The 16,462-nt window shown below is 37.0% G+C and overlaps 2 protein-coding genes across 2 annotated transcripts in view; both read left to right on the forward strand.

Annotated features, from left to right (window-relative positions):
* Positions 1 to 458: 458 nt before the first annotated feature.
* On the forward strand, positions 459 to 7,664 carry lactbl1a (lactamase, beta-like 1a). The gene is made up of 6 exons (XM_056449966.1): positions 459 to 567; positions 1,110 to 1,219; positions 1,323 to 1,480; positions 3,900 to 4,132; positions 6,431 to 6,536; positions 6,686 to 7,664. Exons 1-6 carry the CDS (start codon positions 462 to 464, stop codon positions 7,662 to 7,664), a joined length of 1,692 nt encoding a protein of 563 aa, XP_056305941.1. The 5' UTR covers positions 459 to 461.
* A 2,873-nt stretch (positions 7,665 to 10,537) lies between these two features.
* eif4g3b (eukaryotic translation initiation factor 4 gamma, 3b) overlaps positions 10,538 to 16,462 on the forward strand; it is a 79,810-nt gene continuing 73,885 nt past the window's right edge. The window contains exon 1 of the mRNA XM_056448722.1: positions 10,538 to 11,116. Within this exon, the coding sequence (XP_056304697.1) occupies positions 10,965 to 11,116 (152 nt within the window). The 5' untranslated portion in view covers positions 10,538 to 10,964. The remainder of the gene's footprint in view (positions 11,117 to 16,462) is intronic.

Here is a 16,462-nt window from a genome sequence, read left to right on the forward strand (position 1 = left end):
TAACGCCCATTATTTTATGGTAAATTTTTGTACTTTAACGTCTGTTATTGTATGGTAATTTTTTGTAATTTAAGGGGCATAATTTTAAGGTAAATTTTTGTAATTTAACGTCTGTTATTGTATGGTAAATTTTTGTAATTTAACGTCTGTTATTGTATGGTAAATTTTTGTAATTTAAGGGGCATAATTTTAAGGTAAATTTTTGTAATTTAACGTCTGTTATTGTATGGTAAATTTTTGTAATTTAAGGGGCATCATTTTAAGGTAAATTTTTGTAATTTAACGTTTGTTATATTACGGTAAATTTTTGTAATTTAATGGCCATTATTTAACTTTTTTTTCCAGCACCCCGGCTGCCAGAAGAAAAAACTTAAAATAACATATTTTTACAGTGTATGAAATAAATAAAACTGTATTTTCTTTTTCAGCCTGTCAGGGAAGAAGACGATTAGTCTGCAAAAATGAAAGTGAAATGGACAAAGTTGGGAATGGTCTTCTTTCTGCTTCTCTCATGTGTAATGACAGGCTGTTTCATTTGGCAGTACAGGCTCCCCAAAGCAAAACCAGGTAAACACGACTCCCAGAAAAACAGGCAACTATAGAAAGACTCAGAAAGTAGTCATCAAATATCAATGAATGGATGCTTATATGTATTAAATTATGCAGCGTGTTGCTGGAAAACGAAAGTTTGTGTTTGTTTAGTGTGTAAATGTGCCTAAACAGCACATAGAGAACATTCTTATACATTTGGCTTTTCGATCTCCTTATGCTTAATTAATGGTTTGCAGGAGCTGACCATGGATTACCCGAAGCTCGGCATAGTGGCTTGTAGATTATTGTGTGCTGTAAAGCCTGATTATCACTTGGGGGAAGGGAACTTAGCGTAAAATACATGATTATGGAGCAAACACCCACTCTCGGCTCCATTATGCGCCAAATACATAGGATTATATAATGATAAATAAGATACGAAGTGATGGGCATTAATGTTGTTTTACACTGTGTTATGTTTCATATTTGTTGGGCTTACATAAGTTCAAGTGGGCCACGCTGAAAGATTTAGGTGTTTGCATATATATGACACATAAGCTGAATATGTTTTTATACAGTGGATGGAAAGGCTGCGGAAGAAGTGAAAGATGAGATAATGTGCCCGCGTTTTCCTGAGCCTGTGCCACTGGTGCACCCAATTCCTGTCCTCATGGACGCACTAGATAAAGTCAGTATAATTCAGTTATTTTTTTTTGGAGTACTGAAAATCACTTAAAAATGAAAAAAAAAATTGTATGTTGGTTAAATTTCACAAATATGCTGTGTTCTAGGCGGATGTGCTTTTGAGGAACAGCATTGATGCCACAAAGCTGCCAGCCATTTCTGCCATTGTAATATTCAATGATTCTGTATTGTGGAATGGGAACTTTGGAAGAATGAATGGAAGTGACCCTACGTCTTCCCTAACAAATGAGTACACAGTTTACAGGTGGGTTACAGATCTTTGTTTTTGCTTTAAAGCTTTAAGTTTAAGTTTAAAGGGATAGAAAACTGTTTCAAAAATGAAAACTATTATCACTTAGTCATCTTCCAAACCTGTATGAGTTTCTTTATTATGCTGAACACAAAAGAATTATGGTGAAAAGCAGCAGCCATTGACTTCCATGGTATTTTTTGTTTCTATTTAGGGTATTTACTCATTTATTCAATTATTTACTTGCTTTTATTATCTTGTAAAATTACATTTAGGAAATATAAATCATTGTTCATCATTTTACAAGCAAATAAAAAAAAAATTTGTGCAAAATTTCATTCATTCATTTTCTTTTCGGCTTAGTCCCTTTATTAATTTGGGGTCGCCACAGCGGAATGAACCGTCAACTTATCCAGCACATGTTTTACGCAGCGGATGCCCTTCCAGCCGCAACCCATCTCTGGGAAACACCCATACACACTCATTCACATTCATACACTACGGACAATTTAGCCTTACCAATTCACCTGTACCGCATGTCTTTGGACTGTGGGGGAAACCGGAGCACACAGAGGAAACCCACGCGAACGCAGGGAGAACATGCAAACTCCACACAGAAGCTCGAACCAGCGACCTTCTTGCTGTGAGGCGACAGCACTACCTACTGCTCCACTGCGTTGCCCCTAGTGCAAAATTTCTAAACTCTAATTGAGAACATTTCAGTTTTAGATCACAAATCCAAGGCAATGGAGATCCCCCCAGAAACATGCAAATCACACAGTCAACCGTTTACTATAGAACAGTGGTTCCCAAAGTGTGGGTCGCTTGGTGATTTCTAAAAATCTAATTTATTTTATTAAACTATTAGAATTACAATATTTTATCCATAACCTACAGAAGAAAAAAATAGTAGTTAATAGTTATATTAAAAAAACAACAAGCAAATATAAAGGCATCAGCCTTTCGATTTTTTACGATACCCTTGGGTCATTACATTATATTAAAGACACAGCACATTGATTTTATGGCACCAGGTTAAACTTTCTGACATCTTTACGGCACTCACATACATTAAAAATGAGTACAGGCCACAACTGAACATGGAGGATGGTCTCCGAGTGGCTTTCTCCAAAATTAAACGATGAATAGACTTGGGCCTATTGGTATGTGTACGCCGTTGTGTGCGAGGTTTATTTATCAATAACCACCTCAGAGGATATTGGGGGTCGTGAGTCACTGGCATTGCTATTTTGGGGGTTATGGGCTGAAAAGTTTGGGAAACCCTGCTATAGAAAGTAAAAATGGCTTTCTATCTGAGCTTTCTATTACTGTATTACAAGCGCACATTCAAGAGCTGATTCTAATTTTGTTTGCAAAAACCCATGGGAAAACACTTTGATTTTATTTTGATAAAATAGCATCAGCTCATATCTAACAATGTCTGAAGCAGTTTGTTTAAGGATTTGTCTTTCTAAACCCACATTGTAGAATCTTATAACAACTCCTACCAACACCGACAATATAAATCTCTTTCAGTTCTCAGCTAAATCAACATTGTTTGAGCCCATTGGTTGGCATTATGCAAATTTGTTACATAGGTTTGTGAAGTAAATCAGCAATTATTTACAACTCATTTCAAGCTGTTTCTATCTAGTAGACAATGGCTGCTTTTCACACCACTTTTAGACATGCACTTGCAGACTTCCCTAAGCACTTCCCATGAGGGGAATCCCTGCCACCATTTTAAAGTGCGGTCCACTTTGTCAAGTGGTTGAGAAAAGTTTAGATCGACAGACTCTCAACCCCGACAGAGGGAGCTAGTCTGGTTTATATGTAGACTCCAGCACCTATATGTCCCGCAATGCGATTATAACATCACAATAGCAACTTGCATTCACAGTGCATAGATGTTTTCAAGTACTTAGGCTTAGGGTGTTTCATATGAACCCATTTCAAATGTTCTGTCAGTACTGGCTATTTGTGCAACATAAACAGTAACGAATATGAAGGAGGTTAACAAGTGAAGGCCATACAAGTTTAAACTGGAATACAGATCAAAACTCAATTTGAACACTGGATCACTTTTTAAACACTTGAAAATGGATGACGCTTATCCACTCTACTTAAATCCCAAATTCAAATATTTAGATTATAACAATGTCACAACGCGCACACTCAACAAAAGAGATTTGCTCTTTGTACAAACTACTTATTTGAAACGAGCTGAAAAAATACAAAATCTTTTTCTTGCGGCATCTTAATTGTTTTATGTTCAGTCCACTTAAATTTGCAAAAATTAATTAGTTAACTTAATTTCTTCATGTTGTCCCAACACAAATCGATTATGTGGAACCCAACATTTGTGCATACTGTACACATCTGAATCTTTTTGTAATTAGTTTCCTTGTTGTTTGTTTTGGATATACCGCCAAAGAATTGCAAGCCTTTCCAAAATTTTCCCCACATTGATGCTGTATAAACTTTGGGAGGACGGAAAAGTGGATTCCCTGGACGACCCGCTGGGGAAATATCTTAAGAACTTCACCATAAAAAACCCTCTGGGGAAGAGAAGAGATCATGACCCCAAGTCTGTCTCTGACAGCCGGAGCGGTAAAGAAGGCCACATCTCTTCAGTTACTCTGAGACGGATGGCCAGCCAGCTGTCAGGTGAGCACCGTGTACCTGTAACTGACCTCAATACGATGTTTAGATCAGTGACAGATGATTAGCATGCATATAATTAGTGCATTCCATGGCTGTGCTGTAAAAATAAAGAAGGTAAAACCTGTAACTAGATCAACTGTTTTAAGAGTAGGGCTACAATAATCAGCTCTGCTGCAAGACATGACTAAGTGGGTTTGCCTCTGTCTAGGATTAGAGCAGAAGGAGTGTCCCTGACATCCTGTACTCAGCTAACTCCAAGCTGATCTTTATATAAGGTGCCAGAAATAACAGTGATGATTATTTTGGTGTACATTTATTCAGAAATAGCTGTTAAGTCATGTAGATGGAAATCTGCCATGTTGAAATCTAATGAAAGACCATTTCTGCTTTAGGATGAATAAATAAAAAGAATAAATAAATATTTATATAAGACATGGGTGCATTTAATTTTCACAATTGCAACTTTATTTCACTTATTGATATTATTTTTAGACCTATGTTTAAACTTAAGTGTTAGGTAATCAATATTTCATGGAATAGTCCTGTTTTCAGTATGGATGTGTGTGTGTTTTTGTGCCATATCAGGACACAAGCTTTTATAACGACATGGGTATTACACGGGTTTTACAAGGAGAAGTTGACTCTTGAGGAAATTTCTCATGTCCCCATTTTTTAAAAGGCTTATAAATCATGCAGAATTATTTCAGAAAGTAAAAATGCACAGTTTCCTGTGAGGGTTGGGGTAGGGTAAGTTTGCACAGCGTTCAAACTATAAAAACAAATATGGAATATACCCACAATTTGTAAACAAACGTGCACATTTTTACTAGTTTTTGTGCTTTATGGAAACACACATTTATATAATGACAGGTATGACCAATGTATTAAAATGTTGCGGTGGTTTATAAGCACATGGCATGTCCTCGTAAAACAAAATTGTAAAAAATTGTTAATATGTTAATAAATACTGTTACAAATACTTAACAGGGTTTTTTTACATTCAAAATTGCCACCGGTTTTCTGTGAGGGTTAGTTTTAGGTGATATAATAAGTGTTTTGTACAGTATAAAGTACATTACGCCAATGAAGAAACCAGGAGACAAGTATGCATGATTTAAAATAAATACTTAATAATATAAATTACTTAACAGGGTATACATAAATAATATAAATACTAAACAGGGTCTTTTTACATTCAAAATTGCCACCGGTTTTCTGTGAGGGTTAGTTTTAGGTGATATAATAAGTGTTTTGTACAGTATAAAGTACATTACGCCAATGAAGAAACCAGGAGACAAGTATGCATGATTTAAAATATTTTTTAGCACAGTAAAAAAAATGTAATTAGGGGTTTTTCACCTTTTTATTGGGATAGGATAGTGGAGAACCGACAGGAAAGCATTGGGAGCAGAGAAAGGGAAAGGATCGGCATAGGACCTTAAGCTGGGAATCGAACTCAGGTCACCGTGAGCACCATGGTGCTATATTAACAACCATATTAACCACATAGCGCACTTAACCACTAGGCTATTGGCGCCGACCAGTTAAAATTATTTTAGTTGTTTCAAACTTCTGACTTAAAGAAAGCAAATAATAATTTCATTCATATTTATTTGTTTTAATAAGTATAACAAAAAGAAAATCTATTTAGTTTTCAGTCATGCTACATGATTATACGACTCATGATAAATGTGCATAAGGTGAAAATGTGAGTGAGGGTTTTCCGTAATAAAAGTAGTACAATGGGTTATATGCACACAGACTTTTAATTTTCAGCCAGGCAGCCCAAGGACTTCCGGTGAACTGTTTTTCCATGACAAAATTGTCCTGTTTAAGATCTGATTTGTTTAAAAATAAGCAATTTTCACTGCCTGTTAGATATACGATATGAAGTAGGTCTCAGATCGGACAAGAAGCTCTGCATTAAATTCCATTTCCCCCCACCATGTCTTTAAAATATGACAATTTATTTTACCCCAGTATTTTCAATGGAATTTCTGCACTAGGCTGTTGCTACTGATGGGTGCTTACAATGGTCTTTCATCTCGTTTTACGCTTGAACAACTAAAGGAAAGCTTAAGTCTATTTAACTGAATGTATTTTCATTACATTACAACATCACTGCTGTAAAAACATTGTGAAATTGAAAATAGTCACATTAAGCTTATAGTTGGCTATAAAACTAGCTGTGCATAGAGCCTATTATCAGCTTGAACATTACGAACGTTTGAAACCTTCAGCATATTCAATTCGGTTTTTTGATCATTATTTTTGATAAAACCGATATATCAATTATTACAGGTTTACCAAGGCGGCTCAGGGCGACTACGCTACTCTGGAAAGGCAACACTCAAGCTGCAGTGGATTTATTACAAGATGATGTTCTCGTGGCCGACCCCGGAACCAAGTAAGATAGTATATTTCCCTCTTCAAATGTGTATTAAGATGATGTTTAATGAATGAGAGGAGCTGTAAATAATTGACGGGAGCGGATGCAATGAATGCACTTGTGGATTCTCCCTAGAGGAAGTAATTCTAGTCCTCTGCTGTCCTCAGATGCCACTACAGCAACCTGGCCTTCTCGCTGCTTGCCCATGTGATGGCGGAGACGGTGGCTGGCATGGATTATCAGCGATGGGTGACTGAAAATATCCTGCAACCATTGGGAATGGAGGACACCGGGTTTGAAATCACTCCACAGATTGAGAACCGGATGGCAGTAGGTGTCTACTCAAGCGGGCGTCCCGCGCCTCTCTATGACCTCGGCTGGTACAGACCTTCAGGGCAAATGTACTCCACACCAGCTGACATGGCCAAACTTGTAATGATGCTGCTTGGCGCGTTTCACTGGCAGGTTCTCCAACCTGATACCCTCAAAACCATGTTGACTCCATTGTTTCGATGTGAGAACAGTTACTTTGCTAATCAAACAGGCACACCTTGGGAAGTGAATGAACAGTTGGGTTATGATGTTATACGAAAAGATGGAGATCTGGATGGATATTCGGCTTCGATTTCCCTTGTTCCTCGCTTGAAGCTTGGATTGGTCATCCTAATGGCTGGAAGCAAACCTGTAGATGAGGATCTTGTGGCCAAAACCTACAGTTATATCATCCCTGCCATGGAAAGTGCCTTCAGAGATACACCTCGTGTTCTCATTCCTCCTCCAGACCCTGCTCCCTATGTAGGGTATTTTACTTATAGTAATATAACGTTCTATGAGATCAAAGCCAATACAGATGGAGTGCTGTCTCTGGAGCAGTTCGGACCTCAAGTTGATGATATGGTTCCTGTGAAGTTCAGGAGTTTGAAACTCACTTATCTACAGGATAGGGTCTTCAGGTTGGTATTTGAGAAGGAGTATCCGTGTCAGCTGAAAGTCAATGCTGCCTCTGTGTCTCTTGAATCTCAGGATGGGCAACTTTTTAACTTCTATATCTTCAACAAAAAGGGGCTTTCAACTGGTTTTGATGTCCCAGGGTTAAACACGTATAAAGTCACGCGGATATTCCGCAGACCTACTTTTAGCAGTTGAAGAAAAGATTTTAATTTGTAGACACTTTTCTTGGTGCATCATTTCTTGGTGACATTTCATAAGCGAAATTCTGTCATTCCAATTAAAAACCATTAATAAAGCTGTTGCAATCTCATTCATGTTTGTGTACAATCTGCTGACACCCACTGACAGATACAGTATGCTTACAATGTGAACAGTAACATTCATTCATTCATTCATTTTCATTCGGCTAGTCCTTTTATTCATCAGGGGTCGCCACAGCAGAATGAACCACCATCATATCCAGCATATGTTTTACACAGCGGATGCCCTTCCAGCTGCAACCCAGTACTGGGAAACACCCATACACTCTCACATTGACACACAAACACTACAGCCAATTTAGCTTATTCAATTCACCTATACCACATGTCTTTGGACTGTGGGGGAAACCGGAGCACCTGGAGGAAACCCACGCAAACACGGGGAGAATATGCAAACTCCACACAGAACTGACCCAGTTGAACTCGAACCAGCGAACTTTCAACTAACAAATATAATAATATAAACAAATGATCTAATACTGCTCTATGTTTTCTAATGTTTATTATAATACACCACAGTTCACTGTAGTAAAAACTACATTATGCTGTAGCATTCATTAACAAAGTGTTGGAAAATGCTACAATATATGCAGTAATATTCTTTACTATTATGGTTCAAAACATATAGTTTACTAATATTTTCTACAGTATTTTTTATTTGGGTAGAATTGAACCAAGTTTTTTTCTAAAAAAAATCAAACATTCTTTACCACTTCTTAAAATAGTTGTTTTCATGCGAGATCCGGTTGTCTGTGTGATCCGGAGTTTCTCATGATGGCAAACAAGTTCACAATACAAATTTCAGTTGTGTTCACGTTGGTTATTATTTTCATTTTTGATCAATTTTAAAAATTACATTTTAATGCACGGTGAAGCAGTGGGTAGTGCTGTCGCCTCACAGCAAGATGGTCACTGGTTCGAGCCTCAGTTGGCTCTGTTGAAATTTCAGTGTGGAGTTTGCATGCTCTCCCTGTGTTTGTGTGGGTTTCCCCTGGGTCCGCCGGTTTCCTCCTCAAGTCCAAAGACATGGTATAGGTGAATTGGGTAGGCTTAACTGTCAGTAGTGTATGTGTGTGAATGAGAATGTATGGGTGTTTCCCAGTGATGGGTTGCAGCTGGTAGGGCATCCACTGTGTAAAACATATGCTGGATAAGTTGGCGGTTCATTCCGCTGTGGCTACCCCGAATTAATAAGGGACTAAGCTGAAAAGAAAACGAATGAATGAATGAATGAATTTTAATCCACACCAGTAGTTCTTGCTGTATGATTGTTTTTTCCTACAAAGAGCCTATTGTGTGACATTTTTGAACACATTACCCGTATTTGCTAAGTGTTAATTTACTTTAAAATATGCAGCTAATAAAACATGTAATTAAACTCTAATACTAATATGTTGGATTTTAAATATTTTACTTGTTTTTAAATACAAACCATTCTAAAGGCCTGATCACAAGGGCAATTGCTGTCATTCTTTATTCATTCTAATTCTGACCAAATATAATAATATTGTGGATGCAAATATAGTAAATTTACTTGGTGTGAATGGTCTTTATTTCATTATGCTGATTAGCAATGTAAATTATAGATATTTTAAAGAGTTTTCTATATAATATGACCAAGTTTATGTATGTATGTATAGTAAACAAATAAAATAACAATATCATGTAAAATGTACCCCTACATACGTTTTTAATTATTCCAGTAAATCTAAATAAATAAATACATTTAAAAATCTGGAGAGGGTAAGATTACTGTTAAAACAATAGAAAATTATGTTTAAATAACTAATTGTTTTAGCATAATGTTAGAAATAATGCATAGTTTAGAAACATCACATAAAATGTTTTATCATCTGTGCTTTTGCAGAGGAAAGAAAAAGCTATTGAAAGTTAAGTGACTTAAATATTGAAATATATTATATTTATTCGTTTTGTTTTGCCGAAACAATTTCTGAATGTCCTTTTTTCAAATTATTAAAAAAATATTATTCACGTGAACTTTAAGATAACTCGAGAAGCATTTCATTTTATTAAATGTATAAAGGAACGTTTTTTCTGATATATCTTCAATGCGTTCTTCAAATAGGGATTAGAGAGTATTCAATTTTAACCTTATTATGCGATGTTATGTATAATGTTTTGTGCTAATGTTTTAGGACACTATTAAAGACCATATTCGTAGCATTACATTCCGTTACTGAAGAATGTTTGTTTTAACTTTTAGTTTTTTCAAATGAGTTGATTGTTTCTGGAACTCATCAATCACATGCATTATACGGTTATTGTAATCAACAGTCCCAAAACCATGTATTTCCTAAAGTAAGTTAGCCTACTAATTGAATGCGATAAAGCTCACATCACGCAGTCCTTTGGTTATTTTATTAATTTTGAAAAGAAAACTATTTTGAACATGTGCTTACTGTTAAATAAAAACAAATGCATGATAATTATTATCAGTCTCCGAGTTTTTTTCTGAAGAGCTGAACTGCCATGTTCATCTGTGGACACATGGTGTCACTGTAACATCACAAATCGGCTCCAACGCGCACATAAACATTGAAAGAGTTACATATTTTTATAGCAATATAGCAGTGACATTTAAAACAAAATGTATCTAATGCCACACTCTTTTTTTTGGCCGTTACATCGTTTACAACCGTCTATTTGGCTGACATCCAAGTAGGTTATTATGAGTTCCGGAAAGCGCATTCCGTACTTCCGTATACACTCGTTGAAAATTCCACCCGCCGAAGTGTTACGGAAACACCCGAAGTGAAACGAAAGGTAGGTCCTGTAGGACTGCTGGAGGCGGCCACAGCGCCATGTTGAACGGAATCATCACACTCCGTGGAGATACTCTCGTCAAAGAGCAGTTGTAAACAAAGTGTTATTCATTTTCCAAAGGGGGTACGCCTGTCAAGATCGCCCTGGCAAGAAGAGGCCAACTAGATCCTCGGAAACCCCGGCCGGGGAGGGGGAACAGCCCCCAACCTTCAGCAATGAAGATAAACCACAATAAGCGCTAGCCGGCTAACTTTAGCCTGCTATTCTATCAATAAGCTAGCTAGCCTGTTAGCTCACGCGTTAATATCCGCTCAGACACCGGCAACCTGCTCCTATAAAGCCGGGTGTTGACATAACTCGCCAGCAATATTTTTTACGTGTACAGTTTAGCCGCTAGCTTATTTATAACTGTAAATATCTGTAAATCCGTGCGTTTGTTTTTTTATTTGCGATGAGTTTGCCGCCGAAAACGTTGCCGAAACCAGCCGCTGCCGCCGCCGCTGGAACTGGACCTGGAACCGGGTCGTTATCCGCGAGCCAACTGCGGGCCACCCTCACCACAGTCCCGCTACAGCCGGTGGCTCAACAGCCTCCGCAGACACAGTATCCTTTTCTAAACTCCATCACAAATCTTCATCTGTGGTTGTGATTCAAAACCTAACGTTAGTGAAGTGAGTGTGTCTGGATAAGTTAACGTTAGCGGTTCTGGGTAACATCATGGGTATTTCGAGTTGACGTGCATACAAAGCCCGAAACTGTCGTTTGGGCAAGCGGGTCGCTAGTTTTTGACAGCGGTAGAGTGTGTTGTGTTGTACCGGCTAACTGTGTCATCTCAGCAGAAGTGTGTATTTGGTTTGTACTTTTTGTACCTGAAGTCCTGAAGCTTCTTGTGTGTGGAGGTACTAGTAGAATAGGTTAGAGATAACACACAATAATGTTTGTGTAGATGTGGTTGTCCGTATTCGAGCTGCCAAAACACAACCGGGTTGGCCTGAACCTGCCCGGCCGGCTTGACTGTGCTAAAGCTAGCTTTCTTCTTGAAAGATAAGCTAGCTTTCACTTGAAAGACGTGACATCGTGTTTAAACTGTAATTAAATGATTGAGTCATGATATACTCGCTTTTTTATGTTATAAACAACATGCTGTTACCAGTTATCAACATTCAACATTGTGAATAAGTAATGCTTATGCTCGGAATTAAAGGCTATTTCACCATTCACTTCATAGCATATGCTTCCATGAAATGAAAGTAAATGGAGACTGAAAGTGCCATTCACACCCAAAATGTAAATTTGCTGTTGATTTTCTCACTCTCAGACCATTGAAGATGTAGCTGACGTTTTTTTCCTCATTGTCAATAGATCAATAGAACTTGAGAGTTAGGAAAAGCATATATAGGTAACTTTTAATTAGCACCCATGACTCCTGCTGATATATTGAGCCCAATATTATATAATATTAACAAGAAAGTCAATATTATGGGCAGTTATTTATTTGTTTATTTTTTACCTTTGATCATTGACAGTTTGGTAGCATTTATGGATACGCATCATGATGTGATCTAAAGACACAAATAATTTAATACAATAAATACACTTAGTCTAAAAGAAGATGAAGCAAAATAGCTGATAACTTAGCACCATTGAGATTGTGTTTAGATCATGGAAAGCTAAATATACTGCTTGTTTCTCTTCCACACAGTAAGGCAGGTTAAAGTAAACAACATTTAGCTTATATAAATTCCTCTAGGGATAAACTATCATACTTTTCCTTTTTCATAGTCTTGTTGATATTTTGTTATGTCTAACACCCAAACCTTTATGTTGTATTTGTCCATGCCCATCTGTCAGCATCTTGGTCACTTCACAAACGAGCTGCTGTTTGGGTATGCAGGTTTAGGGGAGTTCAGTAGTAAATCTGGCTTCTAATATAACTTCATGAACAAGCATGTTCATATGGCGTTTGTCATTTCATGCATTCATTTAAACCCTCCTGATTGTTCTTGAGGTAATAATAACAGGGTGAGGAATTTTTGCTAATGGTGCATAATTTAGTCAACAACAATCATAGCTTTATTTCTCCTTTTTAGTTTTAATGGTTGTTCCCCAAATGCTTTAGTGTTAACATTTTCTGTTTCGTTTATGACTAGGCAAAAATTGCATCCTCAGTGGACTGCTTTCATTTCCTTCATAGTTGCCAAGAAATCTACTTGCAAACATTTCCTAGTTGAGAATTATTTGCTAAACTTTGATATGGGATCAACTTAATTAGTTTATCTCTCATGGCAATGGCAGACTTTACATTTACTGTGTGTGATGTGCCTCATATGACACTCTTATTTAGGAAAAAGGTTGTATATAAAGGTAAATTTGACTCAAAAATGAAATGTCATTATTTGACCACCCTTCATTCAAAACTTATTTAAGTTTCTTTCTTCTGTTTAACATAAAAGGAGATAGTTGAAAGAATGCTGGCAGCTGGCACCTATTGACTTTTATAGTAAATTTTTCCTACTATGGAAGTACCAGCATTCTTTGAAATATCTTCTTTTGTGTTCAGCAGAAGCAACACAAGGTTCAAAATCCAAATGAGAGAGCTAATGGAGAGGAAATTTTCATTTTGGGTGAACTGTCCCTTTAAGATCATGTTGCACTTAATTACAGAGAAAACTTTTGCTATATATAAAGCAGTGTGAACAAAGGGAAACAAGACATTGTGACTGCTGTGTCATTGCAAATGTACATCCTGGTAAATGAGTCTGTAGCACTAAAAATAATCTGTAACCTACAAACCAGTTTAAACTCAGGCTGTATAAAGGATGACGTGTTTGTGAAGCAGGAGGTTACTGGGAAAGTTTCATGGCAGCGAGCCAAGGGAAAGTTAAAATGAGTAACTAACAGCTGTTGTTTTAGCCCGCTTACAGTAAACTGTACATTATCTCTGTTAAAACTCTCTCTCTGTGCTTGTGTATGTGCCTGTGGTGCAGTGGAGGAGGAAGGCTTTCCCCACCCTCTTAACAATAGCCTGGTTGTACAAACAGAACACAGCAGGGATGGAGATGGAAGACTCGTCTCCATCCTCTGTACTCCAGCAGCATGTTAATACTCAATCAACTTCTTGTGTTTGAGAATCTTGCTGCACAGATTTTTCTCTTTTTTTTTCATTAGGGCTGGGTGAAATGGCTAATATATAAGCACACCTAAATTATTTGGCCCCTGTATATTTTTCCCCAATTTCTGTTTAACGGAGAGTTTTTTTCAACACATTTCTAAACATAATAGTTTTAATTACTAATTTAGTTTATCTTTGCCGTGATGACATTACGTGATATTTTACCAGATATGTTGCAAGATACTAATATTCAGCTTAAACTGCAATTTAAAGATTAATTAGGCAAATTGAGGTAATTAGGCAAGTCGTTGTATGACGGGTTTGTTTTGTAGACGATCTAAAAAATATTGCTTATCGCGGTTAATAATATTGACCACATTAAAAAAAAAATAAATAAATAAAAATTTCTAGCCGAAATGAAACGTATAAGAAAAAAAAATATTATTGGAAATACTGTGAAAAATGCCGTGCTCTGTTAAACATCATTTGGGAAATATTTGAAAGAGAAAAAAAGTTTGCAGCAGGGCTACTAATTTTGACTTCAGCTGTAAATGTATATTTTTTCTTTTGTGCTAAACACTTCCATTTTTTTTGTTTAGCTATTCATCTTAAAGGGCACCGATGATGAAGATCATCTTTTGTGAGCTGTTTGGACAGAACTGTGTGTAGTTGTAGTGTGTCCACGATCATATTGGAGTGATAAAAGACAATACGTTTTTTTTTTTTTTTTTAATTTCCTGACGTTAAAATATTATCCAAGTCCCTTCCATTTTGTCCATTGCAACGTGACATAGAAGTGGTTTCCCCGCCCACCGAATTGATTAACAGCTGCGTATTAACGAATAATCATATCTACTAGACAGGATGTGCGCAAAGCAACCGGGATTAAAAGATCTGTTCAGCTCTCTGTGATCATCAGTCATCATCAAATGTGATCAAGAATGAGTTTTACAAGTTTAAAATGTTTTTAAAACAGTGCATTTTATCGTCGTTATCACCACAGCCGCATGTCAGTACAATTATAAAAGAAGACTCTTCAATCCTGGATTGTGGACATTACAACAGGTTTATTTTGTACATTGACATAACGGATACCCATACAGCAGTGTATATCAACATGTGTCCTGTCACATTTGCCATGCAAAAGCAGTGCAAAGTTAAACGCGCACACTGTGTGTGCTTTGTAGCGACATTGTGTGTGACTCATGGAAAGGCTTAATTTAACTCCACAGCAAATACATCAAAAAATCAATGGGAAAGTTCTTCTGTAGGATTTCTCACAAACGTTGCGCGAGATCTGCTTCCTTCATGTCTGTTACTGTGCTGTTTATCTGACTCAGCCAGAGATTGAGGCACACTCTTAACAGGCACATGGGAATGGTGGGTGGGGAGAGCAAGCATTAAAGGCAAAGGCAACAAAAGACAGCTACAAATTGCTCAGAGCTGAACATTACAAACTTCTTAAAGCTATAATAAATAATCTGATGGGTGTTTTGAGCTGAAACTTTACAGACATTCTGGAGACACAAAAGCCTTATCTTAAATCTTGAAAAAGGGGTAAAATAGGTGCCCTTTTAAAAACCTACAGTGTAGACATTCAGTGTTAAATGTCAGCCCTAAATGAAAAGGTAAAATGAGTAGTTGGTCATTGAACAGGATATGTTTTGTGAAAACAAAGAAAATAACAGCACTCATTCATCAAACATTCTTTCCATTGTTTTTTTTTAAATGTAAATATTCCAAACATTTTTGACTATTGTGTTTGCGTCGCTGTGTCTTGCACATGTAACATCAGTCTGAAAGAATGAACTTAGCCTATTGCAATTCAAATGTCTTTCAAATCTTAAAAGGCCTTCTGTGGTTAGCCATCTAGGTCTAGTGATGTGTTTTGCATTACGGTTCTTCAAAGCTTTTGCTCACACATAAGGTATGTCGTCATACAGTCAAGTAATTTTTTTGTTTTTGTTGCTGTATTTTACAGATGGTGACACCAACACTTGGTTGGTAGACAAGTTTAGTCTCTTAAAAATGCACATTTGACAGTAGCTGCAGTTGAGAATAGCAGAAGCGTGAGCTGAGATCTGGATGTAAGTTTATTTTCTTTTACAAAAACATTGTTATGAAGAACAGAATCATTAATTCATTCAATACAAATAAAAATTCAGAAGTAATGTGAGATTTTAAGCAACATACAGTATTGCTTTACTCATTTCCAGCTAACTCTATCAAACCTCTTCGGCTGCTTCAGAACGCAGCAGCACGAGTGGTCTTTAATGAACCCAAAATAGCACATGTCACTCCGCTACTCACCCGTTTGCACTGGCTGCCAGTTGCTGCTCGCATCAAATTCAAAGCTCTGATGTTTGCTTACAAAGCGACCTCTGGCTTTGCTCCTTCTTATCTGCTCTCACTTCTGCAGATTTATGTACCCTCCAGAAACTTGCGTTCTGTGAATGAACGTCGCCTCGTTGTTCCATCCCTAAGAGGGAAGAAATCACTTTCCCGAACTCTCACATTCAATCTGCCCAGTTGGTGGAATGAACTCCCTAACTTTATCAGAATGGCAGAGACACTTGCTGTCTTCAAGAAACAACTAAAAACTCAACTATTTAGTCTCCACTTTCCTTCCAATCTGTAACTGCCTCTCAGGCTATACCACTAACTGTACTCTCTCTCTCTCTCAAAAAAAAAAAATACTAATGCTTTGCTTCTTAGACTTTACACACCTGAAACTTGTCTATAGCGCTTGTTCACTGCTGCTCTTATAGTTGTGTAAATTGCTTCCTTGTCCTCATTCGTAAGTCGTTTTGAATAAAAGTGTCTGATTAATGACTAAA

This window comes from Danio aesculapii, chromosome 23 (assembly GCF_903798145.1).
Source record: "Danio aesculapii chromosome 23, fDanAes4.1, whole genome shotgun sequence".
Taxonomy (NCBI): domain Eukaryota; kingdom Metazoa; phylum Chordata; class Actinopteri; order Cypriniformes; family Danionidae; genus Danio; species Danio aesculapii.

Bases quoted from the DNA above. Each gene is read 5' to 3' on its own strand.
- lactbl1a (XM_056449966.1), top strand. From the start codon at position 462: ATGAAAGTGAAATGGACAAAGTTGGGAATGGTCTTCTTTCTGCTTCTC. The intron at 568-1,109 runs GTAAACACGACT...GTTTTTATACAG, and splicing joins GCTCCCCAAAGCAAAACCAG to TGGATGGAAAGGCTGCGGAA. The intron at 6,537-6,685 runs GTAAGATAGTAT...TGCTGTCCTCAG, and splicing joins GTGGCCGACCCCGGAACCAA to ATGCCACTACAGCAACCTGG.